Source organism: Malaya genurostris, chromosome 3, assembly GCF_030247185.1.
Source record: "Malaya genurostris strain Urasoe2022 chromosome 3, Malgen_1.1, whole genome shotgun sequence".
Taxonomy (NCBI): domain Eukaryota; kingdom Metazoa; phylum Arthropoda; class Insecta; order Diptera; family Culicidae; genus Malaya; species Malaya genurostris.
The window spans coordinates 140,438,740-140,460,118 of NC_080572.1; the positions used below are offsets into that span (position 1 = coordinate 140,438,740).

Below are 21,379 nucleotides of genomic sequence, written 5' to 3' on the forward strand. Positions count from 1 at the left end.
ATGCATATTCTCAGATAGGATACTTGTAGAAACTGAGACAAAAGCTCCCTTTATGTTAGAAAAAACTGAAACAAATTGTGATCGGAGCTTGGTTTCCCAGGAGTTTGGGTGACGATCACTCTCACTTGTCTCCAGTAATGTTGAACAATATTGCCCTCAAGGAACTTGTCGAACAAATTCAACAAGTGCTTTTTGGCGGAGTCTGGCAGATTTTTCAACAAATTGAAACCCCAGGGCTTTATAGTTACATGACAATAGCGCAAGTGAAAACTCTACCATCGATAACGGTGTTTCGTTTGTATTCGATGTCGCAGTGCGGGAGGTCTTCTACTCCGGAACAGAGTCGGAGCATGCCTTTTTAGCGAAATCGAATACTCAGCGGATGGAATATTCTTCGCTTTCATTCGTGGTGTTAATATTGCTCATTCGTCGTGCTGTGTTTTAAAGAGTGCTCATCGATATTTATGTTGTTAATCCGTCCACGAACCGACGCCAGTAACCGCGTTTCTTCGTTCTAATCATACTTTTCATTTCAATATCATATGCCGCGTAGTTTCTGTAATTATGAGGTGCTTCGTTTTGTCGTGAATACGACTTACTTAACTATGGGGTGCCTTTTCAAAATTAGTTATATGGAAGAATGGGCAGAACTTAATCGTGAATATCTCGACTTGTACTAACGGTAGCAACATAATTCTTTCACCATTTCATCAAAAATATGATCAGGAATTTAGGATAATATGTTGAACAGTGTCAGATAACCACAAACAACTCAAAAATTAAATTTTCTAAAACTTCTAAAACTAGTCAGGAACATATCCTCATCTGAAAGCGTATAAAAGGGGAACCGTGGTCGAAAATCGATCATTTCTTCTTGTGTGTTGGATGGAAGCAGCGTTCCCAGATCGTGCGCACTAAATTTCCGTATTTAATCTTGTGTCCAAGTGGTGGCAGAGGAGAAAAAATCTGTATAAATCCGTATAACTTATTTTACATCTATTATATCTGTTTTATATCAATTGTTGCGTAATTGAACAAGCTCTATTTAATACGAAAAAATAAAAGGGTTTGACGATTTCTAGGAGCATAAAATGTTAGTTATGAAAGCTATATTTCAGTGCTTGTTAAGAAACAATTTCGTTGATAGAAACAAAACATTGTAGCTTTTCGGCGTTCGTTGAGTGTTTGTAAGTCTATGAGCATACAACGCACCTTATATGATGGAAGACGAAATGTAGTTTTGCTCAAAACTTAAGTTTTCCGTATGTCGTGCGTATACGAAAAACTTAAGTTTCGAGCAAAACTACATTTCCTCTTCCATCATATAAGGTGCGTCGACAAATCAATTCATTTTTAAGTTACAATATTCAAGTAATGCTTTCGAATCAAGTGTTCATCAACAAATCACCGAGATACAAGCGCTTCAAATTAGATACAAAAAATCTATCGCCGATAGATCTAATTTGGCCTGCTAGTTACCGGCGAATCAACAACTGATCGGTATTCAATATACTCAAGCGAACACGCTATGCAGCAGACGGAAAGTGAATGGGTGACAAAACAGAGTTACATCCATTTGCTCGCTGGATAGTCACTTTTACGCGGTGTATGGAAGCCATATCCATACACCGCGTAAAAGTGACTATCCAGCGAGCAAATGGATGTAACTCTGTTTTGTCACCCATTCACTAGACAAGCTACATATTCCGTTCGCAGGCAGCCAGTGACAAAAGTGACTAAAGGATGACATCATTATGGCATGCTGTGATTGGCTCGGAAAAACAAAGATCAATTAAAACCAATTTTTCAATAGTACGCTACTGAAATACTGAAACGACGTTGCATTTCATGTGTAAGTTAAATGTTTCCGTATCGATTGGTTGTTAAATTATATCAATCTCTAAACAAATGACTGAGTTATTATCGTTCAAAATTATGACATGTATTACCAGCTTTGAGTGCATTCTGGAAGTTCAAGACTTAATTAGTGCTACTGAGTTCAACTTGTTTTCAATGTTTTCAATTATTTAACCCAGTGAAATTTGTCGGCCGGAATCGGCCCGATTGTCCAACCGATTAATAACGCTTCCATAAAAATCTGTACGAAATCAGTATTTTTTTTAAAAATCCGTATAAAATTCAGTAAATTCAAGTAAGTAAAAGTACTTGAAAATAGAATACGGAAAATCCGTATATCTGGAAACCATGGATGGAAGCAGGCATCGTGAGAATGATTTATCATTTACTTTCCGGTCGCCGAGCTAGCGATATCATCAACCAGCAGCGACGGAGAGTGCACCTTCTGTGTGGTTAAAACCTCAAACGCTCAGGTAGCAACTCTCACTCGCATTCTGAAACTGGATTCTGGAACTATATTCCGGAACTGATTTCAGTTTCGAAATTGTAGTTCTAGAATTGCAACTAAATTCTGGGTCTGCTATTAGTTCTAAATTTAGTTCTTGAACTCAGGTCCAGTTCCTTACTCCAGAATTCTTCTGTTCGGTTCTTTTTTACTTTACTTTACTGTACTCTATACAACCCATTTTGGTAGTCGTGGCGAAAACTCGTCTTCAAGTTTCAAGGCTTAGTTCCGAAATATGGGTTCAGAATTCAGAGCCTGCATGCTGAACTGGATTCTGGAAAAAGATTCCGGAGCTGATTTCAGTTTCGAAATTGTAGTCGACCAAAATCCACCTGAATTCTAGGTTCTGAATCTAGTTCATGAACTCAGGTCCAGTTTCTAATTCCAGAATTTTTCAAATCGGTTCTTTTGTCCTGAATACGACCTACTGTACTATGGGGCGCCTTTTCAAAATTTACCCTGTACAAGAATGGGCAGAACTTTATCACAAATATCTTTTATGTACTTAACCCAACAACATCTTTTTTTTCTACAAGCTATCGGAAATATGATCAGGAATTCGTGATTAAATTTTCAACAGCGTGAGAAACCCATAAATAATTGAAAAACAAAGTTTTCTAAAACTTTTGGAAATGATGAGGAAAATTCATCACGCTTGCTTGCCTTTTTCGCATCCGGACGACGGTTTTGAAGTTGCCAGGCACATATTAGAATTTACTGAACAAATAGGAAAGGTAATTTTTAATAAAAACTGTTCATTTCTCTTATTGCTACAGACGGAACTGGATGTCGAGGTGAGCTTCTCCCACCAACATCAGTAAGAACAAACGAAGTATAAAGCGTGAAACGCTCGGGTCGTCCTCTCATTTGGATTTCGGTCGTCAGGAGGAGCAGTCGGCAATGAAAGTAGACCTTTGGCGTGGTATAAACCCTCAAACGCTCAGGTCACAGAGCCACGATTGCCTAATAGATGACATCGCTGTAAAATGTGTTAACTGTGATGGCTACTACTAGCAAATCGTGTCCCAAACGTGCTGAGTTCACAAAAATTCGACAACAGGCGTCCCGTAAACAATCAACGCGCAAGAATGTTCCACAGAATGATGAAGCTAATTTCCCACGGCTCCCACCAAAGAGGGATATTCCGAATTTGCCGCCACTTCCTCGCAGCAATCCAAAAGATTCAGCCGCTGGATCACAAAAAGAATCTTCCTCAAAAATCCCTCCTGGATGGGGCAATAATCAACCACAAGCAAAGGATGACTCTGGTGATTTATTTTCTGCTGAACAACTGATCGTCATTTTTGAAACAATGACAACAAAACTACGAAACTGCAGAACGCGGTTAGATCAAATCAACGCCTTAGGCAAATTCATCATCGAATATGCAATATAATGAGTTGGTTATAGTAAATTGGAATGCTTGCTCATTCAGGAGCAAAACTGCTGAATTATCCGACTTTCTTCAAGAGAAAAATGCCGATATTGCTATTTTAACTGAAACTCATCTTAAACCTGAAATTTCTATTTTTATTTCCAATTACAGGATTCACAGGCTCGACAGGACAACTACCAGAGGAGCGGGAGTTGCCATTACCGCTAAACGATCCATTCAGCACAGGTATCTGTCAGCCTTTAAATTGCAACTTATAGAAGCCATCGGAATTGAGATTACAACGACGATGGGACCCATCATCATCATTGCAACGTACTGCCCCAAACAAACCAATCTTCGAAATGGTACGTGTGCATCATTGAAGCGAGATCTGGCTATGCTCACTCGACGACAGAACAAATTCATCATTGCTGGGGACTTGAACGCACGGCATGAGCTGTGGGGAAACAAAAGACAGAATCGAAACGGATTCGTACTTGCCGAAGATTACGAAGCTGGACAGTACAACACCCTCGCTCCGGAACAACCAACGCGAATTTCCAGCAACATCGCCATAGACAGCTCTCCGGTTGTCTTCATCGAGCTCTCTTCCGACCACTTTCCAGTAATATTGACGTTGGGATCTTCACCAGAAACAGTGCCTATTCAACCTCGGAGGAACTATTATCGCACCGATTGGGTCCAATTTCAACAAATCGCCGACCAATATATTAATGTCGATCTGCCACTTGATTCCCCGATGGAAATCGATGCGGCCCTATCTTCCTTTCAGCATTCAATCACAGTCGCTCGTGATAGGACGGTTCCAGTACAACATATGCCGAGTTCCGCTCTTCAAATTGACAGTGTCACCAAGAAACTCATCCGACTTCGAAATATCTACCGGAGGCAGTATCAACGAACTGGCATCCTAGATAGGAAGACTTCTTATAACAACTTAACTAGGATAATCCAGGAAAGGATATCTGAGCTTCGCAACAGGAACTTCCAGCAAAAGCTTCGAGAAATTCTTCCACATTCAAAGCCCTTCTGGTCCTTAACGAAGGTGCTTAAGAAAAAACCGAAGCCTATTCCTCTTCTGCTGCCACCCCAGGACGCAGCTGAAGGAATACCTTTAATCGGATCAGGGTCATGTCGCCGAAATCCATTTCGCCGAAAGCCGTTTCGCCGAAAGGGTCATTTCGCCGAATGTCATTTTGCCGAATGGGCCACTTCGCCGAAAGCCATTTCGCCGAAAGGGTCATTTCGCCGATTCCTGCAATTGTCTTAATATCGTAATGAGAATCGTTTTAAAATAAAGATAAATTAAAGATGATAACATTAACGCTCGTTTTGTTGACCTACAATTGTACTTCTTGAATAAAGATAGATTCATGAACCTCATAACGAAGTTCCCAAAGAAACTTGTTGTCTATTACCCACTAATCATCAAAGCAAGTCCATAGGTATCTACCAAGCGAATGTATGTGGTATTTTCCGTTTACTAAATAAAAAAATATCAAATGCGGCTTCGCCACATCGATTTGATTCGTGTGCTGTCCGACCTCGCTACCGCTCGTTCGGACCTAACTAAAGCAAAGAAACCTAGCTTTGAGTAGACCGGGCAAACGAGGCGGTTACAGGTTTGTATGCAAGAGGCCGCCGCTTCCGACGGCGGGTCGGCGGCCAACTCAGCCGGCGTCGCCTCGTCGGCTTTATGCCGCCGAGCCATCTTGGCTTCGGTTATGTGGCTGCGCCACATCAGTTATACAGGAGGCATAATAACACCCAAAAATAATTTGATGTATTCGAAATTACCCTTTCGGCGAAATGACCCTTTCGGCGAAATGACCCTTTCGGCGAAATGACCCATTCGGCGAAACGACTTTCGGCTAAATGACCTATTCGGCGAAATGACTTTCGGCGAAATGGCATTCGGCGAAACGACTTTCGGCGAAATGGCTTTCGGCGAAATGACCCGCTCCCCCTTTAATCACACCAGTATTGAAGGTAAATGCGCTAGACCAGCAGTTTGTGTGTTCTCACAATTTAGGACCTAACATTGTTAGTCCACATGAAAGAGCCGTTGCTGATAGCGTAGCTGAGGTTGACCAATCAGACAGCTTGGTTCCTGAGGAAAGTAGAGTCACTGCGAATGAGCTGATAACTATTGTGAAAAAATCCAAAAATATGAAGGCCCCCGGTTTCGACAACACATTCAACATTGAGCTGAAACAATTGAGTATTCGCTCATTTGTCTTATTAGCTAAACTATTTAACAGGTGCTTGGTTACTTCCCTTCAAAGTGGAAGTTAGCTAAAGTTAAAGCCAGTCTTGATACCGGGGAAAGATCCTTCCTTTTCCAAGAGCTAGCGGCCCATCAGCTAACTCTCTGCCCTATCCAAGCTGTTTGAAAAGTCAAAACAAAGGCGAATTCTTGCTTTCGCAGATGAACAGGATATATTTCTGGAAGAACAGTTTGGGTTCCGGAAAGGAAGATCCACAATCCACCAACTCACAAGGGTTAACAACGTCATCCAGCAAAACAAATCAGTGTCCAAAACGACTGCCACTGCAATATTGGATATTGAAAAGGCATTCGATAACGTGTGGCACGATGGCCTGGTGTTTAAACTGCATCGGTATAATTTTCCCATGTATCTTATTAAAATTATCAAAAATTATCTTGCAGATAGAGCATTCCAGGTTTCTCTGAATAATGCACTTTCAGAAAGATTTACTATTCCTGCTGGTGTACCCCAAGGAAGTATCCTAGGTCCCATTCTATACAACATTTTTACATCAGACATCCCACCTCTTCCGGGTGGTGGTGTTCTGTCACAATTTGCTGATGATACTGCCATTCTTTAATAAGGTCGTGTCATTAATGCTCTGAAGAATAAACTACAGACAGGTCTGGACGTCCTAACTGAATATTTTACAAGCTGGAAAATTGTGATCAATGCAACAAAAACTCAGGTCATCTTGTTTCCACGTTCAAGATCTCCAAAACTTGTTCCATATGACGAATGTCGAATACGATTCGGTGATGAGGTCTTCCAATGGTCCGACGAAGTTATCTATCTAGGACTCACCTTTGACAGACATCTGATATTCAGGTCACATATTGACAAAATCGTTCAAAAATGCAGCATACTAATTAGGTCTCTGTATCCGCTGATTTGTAGAACATCTAAACTGTGCCTGTAGAACCAGATGGCTGTATATAAACAAATCATCTATCCAGCAATTGAATACGCAGTCCCTGTTTGGCGGGGCTGTGCACGAACACACAAACTTCGGCTTCAGCGCATTCAAAGTAAGATCTTAAAGATGATTCTAAATCTACCCCCTTGGACAAGGACTAGTGAAGTACATGAGATGGCCTCCCTGGATATACTAGAACAAAAATTCGAACAATACTGCACGGAATTTGAAGAGAGGTGCTCAATCTCTGAAATACAAATAATTCAAAATTTGTACGTATTAGGTTAGGGATAGTTATAAGTAGGTAGATATTTTATTAATAATTAAAATAAATATTATGATTAAACATTAGTATGTATAACAAGAGTAACTAAAACACCTATTATTAATAACGAATCGTATGAACAACAAAGCTGAAAGGTCGAAGGGTCAAAACACTTGTACTGTAAAATGTTGATGTAATACACAAAAATAAGATTAATAAACAGATATTTATGCAAAAAAGATGGTCGTCCTCTCATTTGGATTTCGGTCGTCAGGAGGAGCAGTCGGCAATGAAAGTAGACCTTTGGCGTGGTATAAACCCTCAAACGTTCAGGTCACAGAGCCAGTTTTCAGGATAATTTGATTAGCTTTGTGCAAAATTCGCAACAGTTTTTAATATTTTAGAGAATTACACAATTTGGCCCTTCTGAATGCCAGAAATTTATCTCGCACGGCATTTTGATAACTTATTTCGAAAGTATAATGAAAGAGTGTCAGTTTTATTCGTATTCACGACATCCAGTTATGTCTCTAACATTACACACCCGTACTTTTTTTCTATACTCGGTAAATTACTAAATTATTTTCGCGTTTAGTTCTGAGCACTTTTTGTCCCACCAAGGGTTGGGAGGATGTATGTTAGTTTAAGCCGGGTGCACGTTTTGTTTGAGCTTGAGTCGCGGTGTCGAGAATCAAGTCGGCCAAAAACGTGTACTCTTCCTCCGAAGGAAGTTGTTGTGTTTTTGTAGCTTCTTCCAGCGCACTTGATCTTGCTGGTGGTACAGGAATCCGTTTCTTTTCTCCCGTATTCAAGATTGTCATATGAAAGTTGTCGCTAACATCATGGATCATAGCTGATCTGTTATCATCGTGAAGACAATCACGTCCCGTTCCGTTTGAGTTAGTTTCCTATAACGAACGTCGGTGCGAGAAGGAGCTCTGTGATATCACTGAGCCACCGATACCAAACCGAGTCTCTTGGGAAAATATAGATGGAAGCAATGCAAAGGTCCTTGTCTTTGATTATAATATTACATGCGACAACTTCAATACCTGGTATCGAGGGGAGGCTAACACGATAGAAGGAATAACACTTTTTCATACCCAAAAGCACTCCTCCGTAGGGATTATCTTGATCCAGAGGAATAATATCAAAATCGTTAAAGTTTAGTGTTATATCAGAAGTTAGCCATGTTTCGCACAATGCAAATGCATCCCAGTTAAGATGGTTCACTCGAAATTTGAAAGGTTCTTCTTTGAAATGATGCTTCTACGATTCCACTGTATAGCAGTGATTGTATCCGTGACCTCGGTGGGTGACTTACCCATTGAAGGATACGATCGCTGAAAATAGAGGCCATTTTGCAGTCAAATGCCTCAAAAATATTTAGGGGCTTCTGAAGTCCTAGGAAGTGGTGAAAGTTTTTGCTTAGAATTCAATTTTCTTAGACCTGGAGCTTTTCTCTCAGATTTTTTACCATCACTTCGAGTTGTTTTATTATTTTGAGACCCACCAGAAGACACCTTCGAATCTTTACTAGGGATACTCTGATCGGTTATCACACCGTTTGTTTCGACTTTGCGAGCTGGTGCGTATACGCGGTACTTCTGCTTGAAAAGCTTACTTTGATAGATCTCATTAGCCTGTTTTACACTGGTTAACAAGATCCTAAACTTGTCTGAGCGCATCATTTCAATTTTTTTATTTGTAGAATTTTGCAAGATCAGGTAAGCATATTCAATTTTTTTCCGTTTAATTTAGTCCGGATGTTAACCGCGTTCGGTCTGGCTGAGAGTGCAAGTCCCTCGGGATATTTTTTGGTGCGAGTTTTATTGCCATCAAATATGACGGAAGGTCAGGCAAATTTATAAAGGGGGTCATGTCACGGAGTTGTGTCCGTGAGGGTAAAAAGTTCTACTTAGCTTATAACTCCCAAACGGTTACCGGCCGCCAAGGCCTGGTCCGAGGCAATCGGTAAATATTCCATCCAATAAAGTGCAAAGAGCCTCCCAGAGGAAAAAGCACTTTTTTACAGTCTCTCACTGTATTGTCCCATGAATCGTTTCACTTGTTATCACTATATACTGTTTCAAATATGTTTGTGAACAATTCAATGCACGATTTGATAAACGCGAATTTACATCCGATCAGTTCGATAGTTGAAAACGAACTTGCATGCATTATACATACCAATGCGAACCAACTCCGACTTCTCAGGAGTGACTGACGAATGGTTCAGTTGTTGATGTATGCAAGAACCATTAAGCGAATAAAAAATGTATACTGTGATTCAGTTCATTTGTTTTCCATGTCCTGTAGTTTGCACTTACCGTAGATTGACAGATTCAGTTATTCTTTTTATACGAGATGTATCATCTGATGGATAAACTGCTATTAAGTTCTGCGTTAGTTGATTAAAAAGTTCGACCTGGTGTTTAAACTGATGAATTTCTGCATGAAATGACTTTTGTTCCTTCTGTTGTATTTCTAGTACATCTGCTGTTGTTGCAACAGCTCCCATTTTATCTGAGCGTAATTCCATACGAGTCATCCAATTATCAATTTCAGCGCGTTTTGACTCATACCTGTAGTTTGAATATTTACAAAAAATTTTCTGTGTCATTGTTCATATTTGGGGTTTGTGGGATATCAATTACCTATGTGAATCACCTAGCATTGCGTTCAGCTGAGATTTTCTTTGAAGAACAGTTTGAGAGGTTTCGTCCCATTTTTCTCGGATTTGTGTAACTGAAAATTGAAATACATTGAAAAATTAATTTAAATTAGTTTCGAGTATTACCCATTAGTTATGAATTGGCTTGATTTTTTACAACTGTCTCGAAAAATAATACAACGACATAGTATAATCCTATTTGGGCTACAAAAGTTACATTCAGTCACAAATTCACGAAAAGTTTTCATGCTTTCCATGGAATTCCAACGAATTTCATGTAACCGATTTCGTTGTTTTTTGTATGCTTTTAGGGCACTAAATGGCATGAAAACTATCTTGCAACGTTGCTAATTTAATTTTTAAACTGAATAAAGCCAGTTTTGTTAAATTCAATAAATTATCAACAGAATACGATCAATTTTGCATCCATCCATTTTGAATGTGTGTATGGTGACGGTAGCAAAAATTAAATGTATGCTAATTGTTTTCCGGTCGTTAATTCTTCTGAATTACTACCATGGTTGCATACTGTTTAGAAATCTAATTAGGATACAGATTTCTAAACAATATCACTGAAAAAGGATATAGTTAACACTTAAAATACGTATCTGTGTTATTACGTCTGTTATACTTCGTATATTGCTGTAAGAAAAATTAATGGAATTCAATAGTATTTCGAATTAGGTCTTTCAATGTTAATATATTTAATTCATCGAACAAAACTGAAGTCATAATTTTATATTCTTATTACACATTAGTTATATTTTAACCTCTCTCATATAGAAAATTTATGCAATCACTGTGAAAACCGACTGTCATATACCATTCGACTCAGTTCGTCAAGTACGCAAAATGTCTGCGTGTGTATGTGTGTATATGCGAATGTGTGTATGTAACGTTTCTTTGCACTAGCTTTTCTCGGAGATGGCTGTACCGATTTTCACGAACTTAGATTCAAATGAAAAGTCTTGTAGTCTCATACAAAATTCCTGAATACTATTTGGATCCGTCTTTCGGTTCCGGAATCATGGGGTAAAATATGCAAAAAATTGTGGAAATAAGTGTACCAACTTTTTCGGAGATGGCTAAACTGATTTTCACAAACTTAAATTCAAATGAAAGCTCTTTAGGTCCAGTTCCGGAGTTATGTGGTAAAATGTGCAAAAAATGAAAATATGTTTTCTAGCTTTTCTTATTAATGGCGCGATCGATTTTCACAAACTTAGTCTCAAATGGAAGGTCTTGTGGTCTCATACGGAATTCTTAAATTTCATCTCAATCTGATTTCCGGATCCGGAAATATAGGGTAAAGTGTGTAAAAAGGGCGAAAAACCGTAAAAAAATAATCGACCTCAAATCTTTTCCAATTGATAGTTTCTATCAGTAGACAGTCAAACAAACCGATGTCGGTTATTCTTTCAAGAAAAGAAGAAAACTATTTTGAAGAATACCATAGTATTTCATATAATAGTATGATTGATATGAGAAAGGCATCATTACACCACTAGGTGGATTAAAACAGATTTTATATTCTCATTGTAGTTAATAATATTTCAATTATATGTTTGCCGTTCTCTATAGAAAGGTAAAAGTGTTGTTGAAAGAATTGACTTTCGAACAGAGCCTCGTATGCATGTTTGCAAACACCATTCAACAAAATTTTGTCTGCTTAATTTACTCGAAGATATCCGATTTCAACAAACTTAGGCTCGTTTGAAAGCTACTATTAAGCAATTGATCATCAGTCGGTGTTGAACAGTCGTTAGCACCGCACGCGAATAGCTCTTGGCATCTGGATTTTTTTCTGGCTACCTAGTGTTTCATTGATTCAAGGCTTTAGTCCTTTTCAAGGCTACATGAATCGCTAATAGTCTATATAGCCCAAATTGAAAATAAACTAACAGAATTACTTGGTTTTGCTCCTTTCCCAGTAATACTTGCGAAAAAAAGAGCAAATGGTATTTCTGAACTAGGCTCTGGAATTTCCCATGAACATGAACAAATACACTTCAATCGAAGTGATGTAAACAATTTGAAAACTTTAGAAAAAGTACGTTTCATTTCAAACATTAAAATTCATTGGGAACATTATAAACGGAATAATGGTATTGCAAACTTAACGCAATGTCGTCGTTGCCAAGGTTTCAGCCATGGTACAAAAAACTGTCTTATGGACATACGGTGTTTTAATTGTGCTAAATGGCATTCGAAAGTCATCTGTCCAATGAATAAAATCACTGATAAAGTTTCATGTTCTGATTGTGATGGAAGTCATTAATCCAATTATTCTAAATGTCCTGTTAGGGAAAAAAATTTAAACGCTCGTTCGCTTAGACAACAAGTCAAATCAACGACCTTAAATTTACAGAACATACCTGAACATCAAAAAATGATACAAATGCCACGCCTAACTTTTCTAACGCACATTTTTCTTCGAATGTAAAACAAAAAAACGGGTGCGCATTCCAATTCGGCTTCTAATGAAAACAGTTTATCAACAGGTAGATCGAGCACGTCGTCATCTTCTTCTAATGATAGTTACGCTAGCGTAACAGGTAGACCACTACCACTTAATTCTTCAAATGCAAGCAAACAAAAAACATGAATATTTTAAATTGGAATGCTCGATCTTTAAAATAGAGTAACGATGTATTTTAATGAGAAAGCCAGCAATCTGTAGGTTTTAATAACAGCTTTAAAATAAGAATCATAAAAAAAATAAAACCCTGATTTTTTTATTTAACTTTTTCGGATTATTTTGTAATTATTGAGAAAAAATATCAAAAAAATTTTAGAGTGTATATTTTTTTAGAGTGCTCAATCGATTCCCTTCAACTTCTTCCTGAACGTCATTTTTGTGCAATTAACGGTTTCCGAGTTACAACGATTTGAAAATGGCAATTTTTGTGAAATACAAAAATACATATCCCCTTTTTAAAAACAAGTCGTGAGTCGGATTGACCTCTCAGTCGGTTCAAAACTTATGGTTTGCCATGCTGAAGCCATGTGCAAAGTTTCATCCAAATCGGAGAAAATCGAGTCTTATGATCTGCTAAGCATTTCTGGAATTGCTCGGTTGTCTTTGTTGATCTGTCGTGAAGAACGTTCCAATTGGCAGTCGTCTGGAATCGTTTTCTGCTATCTCTGTTGCTCTGCTGTTGTGGTCACCACTGAACGTGGCGTATGCCATGTCTCTTTTGATCCAACGCACTGTAGTCTGGTATCGAGTGGATCAACACTGGGTTGCCTTAGCACCTCTGTGCCTTTGCACCCCTTCGTCTTCGCACCTTTATGCGATGGTACCTCTGTGACTCGACACTTCTATGCCTTCGCACCTCTGTGTCTCTACACCTCTGGGCGTATGAACGGGACGGCTTTCGTTGCTAGGTTTCCAGTCGGGAAACGTCCCAAATATTACACCGGCAGGTTTTCTATCCGCAGTTTAGAGTTGTCTCGGAAACATCCGTTAACTCACAAGCCAGTATAATCGAAACACTACCTCTCCGCTTGAATACATTTTACTGAATAATTTTTAAACGTCATAGACCAATACGGAACATTACGAATGCGGGGGAGAAAAGATATAGCAAGTTGGGTGACGTTTGACGCAAAATATCCGGTTATATTACCTCGAGAACACTGATTACAGATTGGTATCATCGAAAATATCGCCATGCCAACCGGGAAACGGTTATAAATGACAACGTTTCGCGATTCCCAAGTTGCGAGCTCTACAGGCTAAGGTGTTGTCTCGAGTTGGCGGTTCAATGCATAGGACGCCGGTCTTACAAGCCAGTTGTCGTATGTTCGAGCCCGACCAGGAAAGATTCTTAGTGTCAGTAGGATCCACAATACTAGCCATGCAATGATTCTGTACACTAAGATTCGGCTGCGAAGTCTGTTGAAACAGAAAGGCCAAATTCCACAAAAGGAATGTAATGCCAAGACTTTGCTTTACAGGCTAAGGTGAAAAGGCAATGTGTGGTATGCAAATTTAAGGGAGCGATGCCTCAACCACCACCGTTAGGTCCGGTACCAGATGTGCGTCTAAAGACATTTGTTAGACCATTCACCTATGTTGGACAAGATTCCTAGAGACCTTTGCAGGTGAGTCTAACAATCCGTGCAGATAAATGACAGAGAAGAAGGAGAGAAACCAATAATCTCATACAGAAAGGTAAAATTCTCCAAAAGGAATGTAATTCCAGGACTTTGTTAATAATAATAATGCGGAGAGTAATAATAGTAATAATAATAATAATAATAATAATAATATTAATAATAATAATAATAATAATATTAATAATAATAATAATAATAATAATAATAATAATAATAATAATAATAATAATAATAATAATAATAATAATAATAATAATAATAATAATAATAATAATAATAATAATAATAATAATAATAATAATAATAATAATAATAATAATAATAATAATAATAATAATAATAATAATAATAATGATAATAATAATAATAATAATAATAATAATAATAATAATAATAATAATAAGAATAATAATAATAAGATTAATAATAACAATAATAATGAATTTGAAGGTAATTATTAAAATGCCATTCTCTTGTATTCAATTTTAGACGTAGTAGAAAATGTTTAATGAAATATTTATAATTCATTAACGGGTTTTTGAACTAAATGCGATGTTTTTGATACTTTTAAACCCAGGAGATACACCCTAAGAATCTCGTTAATATACCATACAGAATTAACCTATCAGTTATATAAAAGAAAAATCCGTTTGGTTCCCTAGTGTCCGAAATATTGTCATGTCGGTGGAATCGCGAGTTGCGAGTGTCCGCTAATTAATTCAAGTCTCGGATTTAACATGGTCCTTCGAGCCGGATTTACGCGACCAGTGCTAGTGCCAAAGTGAACTAAAAGGTTAATCATTTTGCGGCTGGCATTCGCCCATTGTGTAGAACAATAGTTGCTGCGACAATGGTTGGCAAAGGGAAGCCAAGCAGATTTTACCGCACTGTCGCGGCTAAACTGTGAATTCGCGAATAATCGTGAAGACTATTTGATTGAACGGTAAAAACACGGGTCCGATCTTTTGGAATATTTGACCCATCTAAATATTGTTATCTATGACTGGAATTGTGGAATTTTAACGTGATCAAAACATATTGTGAGTGACTAAATATCCAACGGCAATATCGTTTGATGGGACGTGGTAATTGTGCTTAAGTGATCATAATACAGTACATTCCGTTGTGACAGAGGCCAGGAAGCGTGAGTGGGTCCAACGACTCTTAGAATCGAATTCATCGTACTCAAATTAAAGGTGGGTTCGTTTCTTTTGTTCTCGAATGCCTTGTTGTCGGAGTAATCAAAATGACTGAGGCGGATGAAGCCATTGCTGAGGCGAGGCGCGAGCATTAGGTTCGAGCAGATAATATAAAAAGACCTGTGAACGCTATCGAAACTTTCCTTGACTCGTACAATCCTGCTGATCAGCTAGAAATCAGATTGGAGAAATTGGAAGGTTTTTACAATCAGTATGTTGAGCAAATCGTTCAATTACAGCTTCTTCCTGTTGGTGTACCCGCTATTGAATATGATAAAGTGCTAAGTAGATTCGAGACAAAATATTACCAAGACAAGACTGAATCATTTGCTATCTAGGAAGGAGCCGGAATCTTCTAGTTCATCCAAAAGATCCCAATCACACAGTTCTCATAATCAGTTTCCAGAGCTGAAATTACCGGAGTTTACTGTAAATCCGCTTGAGTGGCAGTCTTTCCATGATCGGTTGAATGCTGCCGTGCATTCGTCCGTGGAGCTAAGTAATTCGGAAAAGTTTCAATATTTAAAGGGCATTTTGCGAGGCGAAGCCGCTGGCTTGATATTTGAAATACCGATAAGTGATGAAAACTATTTAGAGGCTTGGAAACGGTTAGTCAATAGATACGACGATAAACGAATGTGAGTGAATTGTCATCTAGCAGACCTTGTCGACAGATTTGATCGAAATATCGCAATTCTGAAAAAAAACTTGGAGAGCCGACGGATAGCTGGAGCCCAGTCAAGGTTGAAGGAAGAGAACCACGTATGCCAAAATATACTGATATGATATCACTTATGCTTAAATTTTATGAAAAACTCTGGACATGGCAACAAGGGCTGTTCGTCGGATGGGTGTCGCAAATGCACAAAACGTCATCATACCCTTATCCATTTGCCACTACTGCACAGTGGTCCGTATCCACAATTTAGAGGGACAAAAACATTTTTGGCTTAGCCTTATACTTTAGAGCTATGATGTCTTCAGAACAAATTATCAGTGAAAGATAAGCCATATTTTTAAGCATATGGTATTAGGGTGGTTCTTATTATTAGGGTGATATAAAAATTATTTTCCGTATGAGTTGAGATAGAGGACTACACCCTTCGGCAAAATTGTAGAAAAACTTATATCAAGCAACTTTGCCAAAAACACTATTGTAGTATCTCTAACGGTTTTAGTGTTACAGCTATTTTAATAGAGCAACTTAGGGTGTTAATAAAAGATCAGACTTTTTGCTCTAGCTTTCTAATTTTTCACTTCTCGTTTTTGGTGTCTTTGAATATCTTTTAGAGTTTATTGAAACCAATGTTTTGATGACTAGCGCATTCAGGTAGCGTTTTATGAAAAATAAATTTAAAATTTTTTAAATTGTGGTCAAACATTGTTTTTTTTTCATTGAAAAATGCTCTTTCATGTAAGACATTTATTATCAGGAATCAGAACAAATTGGCTCAAAAGGCACGACATGACATTTATTAGCTATACATATTAAAATAATGTATTGCTGTCTTCTGGCTTGTTAAAACTAATTCAGCTGCATAATCGGGTAGATGGAGTACACTCACGTTGGTTGTTACTCTATTCGATAATGCTATTACAGGATCAGACGTTAAAAGAAATCGTTTGAAAACATCCTCTAGATTCACTAAACGATTGAATTTCTGCGGATGGAACTGCCTATACTTGCGAATTGATTTATTTCGACTCTCTTGCGCTACCTTACTGTACATACCACGAGGAAGCAAAGCATGTTTTATAACTGCAGTCAGCTGAGGGCACCATGCTCGCGAAAAAGGATGTTGTCAATGATTTATTCTGGAAGTGTGAGAGCTGGATATCTTGTTAATATGATGTCTTTGCAATACGCAACCCTAGCTGCAAACAATAACTCACTTTTAGCAAAAGTTCCATAGATTGAATCACTGCGTAGAGAGGCGAAATTTCAAATTGATATTTGTCTAGATCCTTCTCATTCGTTTCAGTCCTTGAAAAATTCAGAGCTTTTCCGGAGCGCCTACATATGTACCAAGCTTGGGAGTGTGTGCCTGTTATGTCGTTTAACACTTTCGTATCGTTCAGGCAGAACACTAGCTTCGTTGATACAAATACTTTCCCAAGTACTGTGGGAGAAAACTCTGCAATTTCTGCATTTACTTTGACCACTTCCTGCTTTGTTAGTTCCGTGTTTTCATTTTGAAAGATGATTATTTAGGGCGGCAAAGGGAAACAGATGAAGGATAATTGTTGTTCCAGATTATCCAGCCGTCTTGCTCAACAATCAATCGCAAGGGAATCAAACAGATAGCAAATAATGTACAGTAAGGAATCGCAAGAGAGTCAAAATGAATCAATTCGCAAGTATAGGCAGTTCCATCCGCAGAAGTTCAATCGTTTAGTGAATCTAGAGGATGTATTCAAACGATTTCTTTTAACGTCTGATCCTGTAATAGCATTATCGAATAGAGTAACAACCAACGTGAGTGAACTCCATCTTCCCGATTATGCAGCTGAATTAGTTTTAATACGCTAGAAGACAGCAATACCTTATTTTAATATGTATAGCTAATAAATCCATTCCATCACAACTTACGTTTTCATCAAAACCGTCGATGTACGTATCACCAATTTCATCTGGAGTACACTTGTTTCAAGCCATCGAACCAGCAATTTCAGAGAGATTTCAAAACTGAATATCCATCCTTTACCTAACAATGGATTCCGCTTCAGCTTGTTGTGCTTGTGCCAGCGAAGTATCAAAAGCAGAAGAAATTGTGTGCAGTGGATTTTGTAGATCTTCTTTCCATCTTAAGTGTGTGAAACAATCAAATGCGATTCGTGATTCAATCGTCAAATGCTCCAATCTTTTCACGATGTGCAACGCTTGCACTAAGATGATGGCAAATGTTACTTTCCGTCATACAGTTTCGTCAACAAACAATGCCATAGCCGCCATGAGTGTAGAACACAACAAAGCACTTTTGGAGTTAAAGGACGAGATGGAACAAAACAGTTTGAAAATAAATCAAATTCTGCAGCAAATTCCAACCATCCTTCAGCAAGCCGGACAAAAAGGTACGTCTAGTGATAGCTTCGTTGATACAAATACTTTCCCAAGTACTGTGGGAGAAAACTCTGCAATTTCTGCATTTACTTTGACCACTTCCTGCTTTGTTAGTTCCGTGTTTTCATTTTGAAAGATGATTATTTAGGGCGGCAAAGGGAAACAGATGAAGGATAATTGTTGTTCCAGATTATCCAGCCGTCTTGCTCAACAATCAATCGCAAGGGAATCAAACAGATAGCAAATAATGTACAGTAAGGAATCGCAAGAGAGTCAAAATGAATCAATTCGCAAGTATAGGCAGTTCCATCCGCAGAAGTTCAATCGTTTAGTGAATCTAGAGGATGTATTCAAACGATTTCTTTTAACGTCTGATCCTGTAATAGCATTATCGAATAGAGTAACAACCAACGTGAGTGAACTCCATCTTCCCGATTATGCAGCTGAATTAGTTTTAATACGCTAGAAGACAGCAATACCTTATTTTAATATGTATAGCTAATAAATCCATTCCATCACAACTTACGTTTTCATCAAAACCGTCGATGTACGTATCACCAATTTCATCTGGAGTACACTTGTTTCAAGCCATCGAACCAGCAATTTCAGAGAGATTTCAAAACTGAATATCCATCCTTTACCTAACAATGGATTCCGCTTCAGCTTGTTGTGCTTGTGCCAGCGAAGTATCAAAAGCAGAAGAAATTGTGTGCAGTGGATTTTGTAGATCTTCTTTCCATCTTAAGTGTGTGAAACAATCAAATGCGATTCGTGATTCAATCGTCAAATGCTCCAATCTTTTCACGATGTGCAACGCTTGCACTAAGATGATGGCAAATGTTACTTTCCGTCATACAGTTTCGTCAACAAACAATGCCATAGCCGCCATGAGTGTAGAACACAACAAAGCACTTTTGGAGTTAAAGGACGAGATGGAACAAAACAGTTTGAAAATAAATCAAATTCTGCAGCAAATTCCAACCATCCTTCAGCAAGCCGGACAAAAAGGTACGTCTAGTGATAATCCTCGGAAACGCCCCCGGACAGACATTGATTTCGATCAGTCCGCTTCGGATACATCAGTAGGCACTAAAGATGCTGATCCAAATTTGATGATACCTTGGGCAGCACGCAAGCCTAATGATGACTTGTTTTGGCTGTACTTGTCCGGTTTCGATCCTAAAGCCACTGAGGAGGATATACGCAAATTAGCACAACAAAACCTGGACACTAATGAGACTATCGAAGAGCACAAGATAGTTCCCAAAGGCAAAAATCTTGACGAACTTTCCTTTGTGTCATTGAAAGTCGGAGTTGGTATGCAGTTTATATCTCTTTCGTTACTAACATCAACCTGGCAGAAGGGAATTACTTTTCGGGAATTCGAGTTTAAAGCACGATCAACTTTTCACTTTCAACCCGCTAAGTAATAGTGATTCAACGGCAGACTCGCGATCCACTCCGCTTAGATGCGCTAACTCAACTTCATATTCTCCATTGACACATGATTGTACTGTTTTAAACAACTCAAGTAACCCTTCGAATGGATCTGTATCAATATATTATCAAAACGTACGTGGTCTGCGCACCAAAACGAATGAACTTTTTTCGTCTCTTTCTGCCTCCGACTACGATGTCATTGTTCTAACAGAAACCTGGCTAAACTATAATATACTTGATGCAGAACTCACTGACCAGTATATCATTTACCGATGTGATCGCAACAATCTTATAAGCCGGTATCTTCGAGGTGGCGGTGTTCTGATTGCAATTAAAAAAGGCAATCAGAGCAGTATCATGATTGCCCAAGGAGCGAATTGTCTTGAGCTGATAGCGGTTCGTATTACGTGCGGAGGCATTTCGTTTGTTATTTGCGCTGTTTTTTTTACCACCGAACTCCGAACCCTCTTTATATGAGCAACATGCAGCCTGTGTGAATGAGCTCTCTAGTAAACTAACTGATCGTGATAGAATTGTAGCAGTAGGTGATTATAATTTACCAATGCTGCGTTGGAGTTTTGACGAGGAAGTTGGATGTTTTCTTCCTAATAACGCATCTTCAGAACAAGAATTGTTATTAGTTGAATCCATGATCGCTACTGGATTGCAACAAATTAACAATTTGACGAATTTAAACGGGAAACTTTTAGATTTGGCATTTGTTAGTTGCTCCACTGACTGTGAAATTTTTGAACAGCCCTTACCTTTGATGAAACTGGATCAGCACCACTACCCTTTTGTTCTCACAATTCAAGCTTCATACACTTTATTGACGAATGAAAATGCAGACTTTTATGCAGACTTTTATTATGACTTCAATCAGTGCGATTATCCACCACTGAATGCGGAAATCTCTCGTGTAAATTGGATGGATATACTCAGACAGGGCGCTTTGGATGATGCAGTAGACTTGTTTTATCGTGAATTCGATTCGATTTTTCAACATCTCGTGCCGCGTAGAAGACACGTGTGCAATTCGAACAACAAGCGGCCTTGGTGGAATGATGAGCTGCGCAACCTTCGGAATCGGTAAAGAAAGGCTCGTAGAAGATTTTTTCGGACAAAAGGTGAAGGAGATAAACTGTTGGTGCGTGAATTAGAGCATCAGTTTGAATCATTGAACGTATCGTGTTTTCGACTCTACGTTTATCGACTGGAGAACAGTTTTAAGGAGGACCCGAAACTCCTCTGGTCTTATCTGCGAAGTAAACAGTCTTTCCGAGGATTTCCAGAAAGCATCTACTATCGAAACCAATCTTCAACAACATTTATTAACTCATCCAATCTATTCTCGTCTTTCTTTCAAATCGTGTTAAGTAATAACTAACCACCTTTATCAGAATCGTACTTGAATAGTCTACCATTGTATAATGTGAATCTACCCGCAGCTGTTTTCACCCAAGACGAGGTGCATAATAATCTACGATTAGTTGATGGATCAAAGGGACCGGGCTCGGACGGCCTTCTGCCATCTTTTGTAAAGCAATGCTCATCTGCTTTGGCTTTGCCGGCATCTCTTATTTTTAATCGTTCTCTCGCTGAAGGCTATTTCCCTGCGAAATGGAAGGAAGCTGTAATAGTACCAGTTCGCAAATCCGGAAACGTACATGACGT

General features: G+C 38.5%; 1 protein-coding gene across 13 annotated transcripts in view; it reads right to left on the reverse strand.

Moving 5' to 3' along the window:
• The window catches only part of LOC131438020 (dystrophin, isoforms A/C/F/G/H), a 1,278,256-nt gene that overhangs the window by 563,558 nt on the left and 693,319 nt on the right, over window positions 1-21,379 (reverse strand). For all 13 annotated transcript variants that reach the window (XR_009230868.1, XR_009230869.1, XM_058607784.1 and 10 more), the window contains 2 exons: window positions 9,867-9,957; window positions 9,540-9,794 (listed from right to left, as the gene is read on the reverse strand). Coding sequence is in view for 11 of the 13 variants with exons in the window: in XM_058607784.1 (XP_058463767.1) it covers window positions 9,540-9,794; window positions 9,867-9,957 (346 nt within the window). In the remaining 2 variants the exon portion in view is untranslated. The remainder of the gene's footprint in view (window positions 1-9,539; window positions 9,795-9,866; window positions 9,958-21,379) is intronic.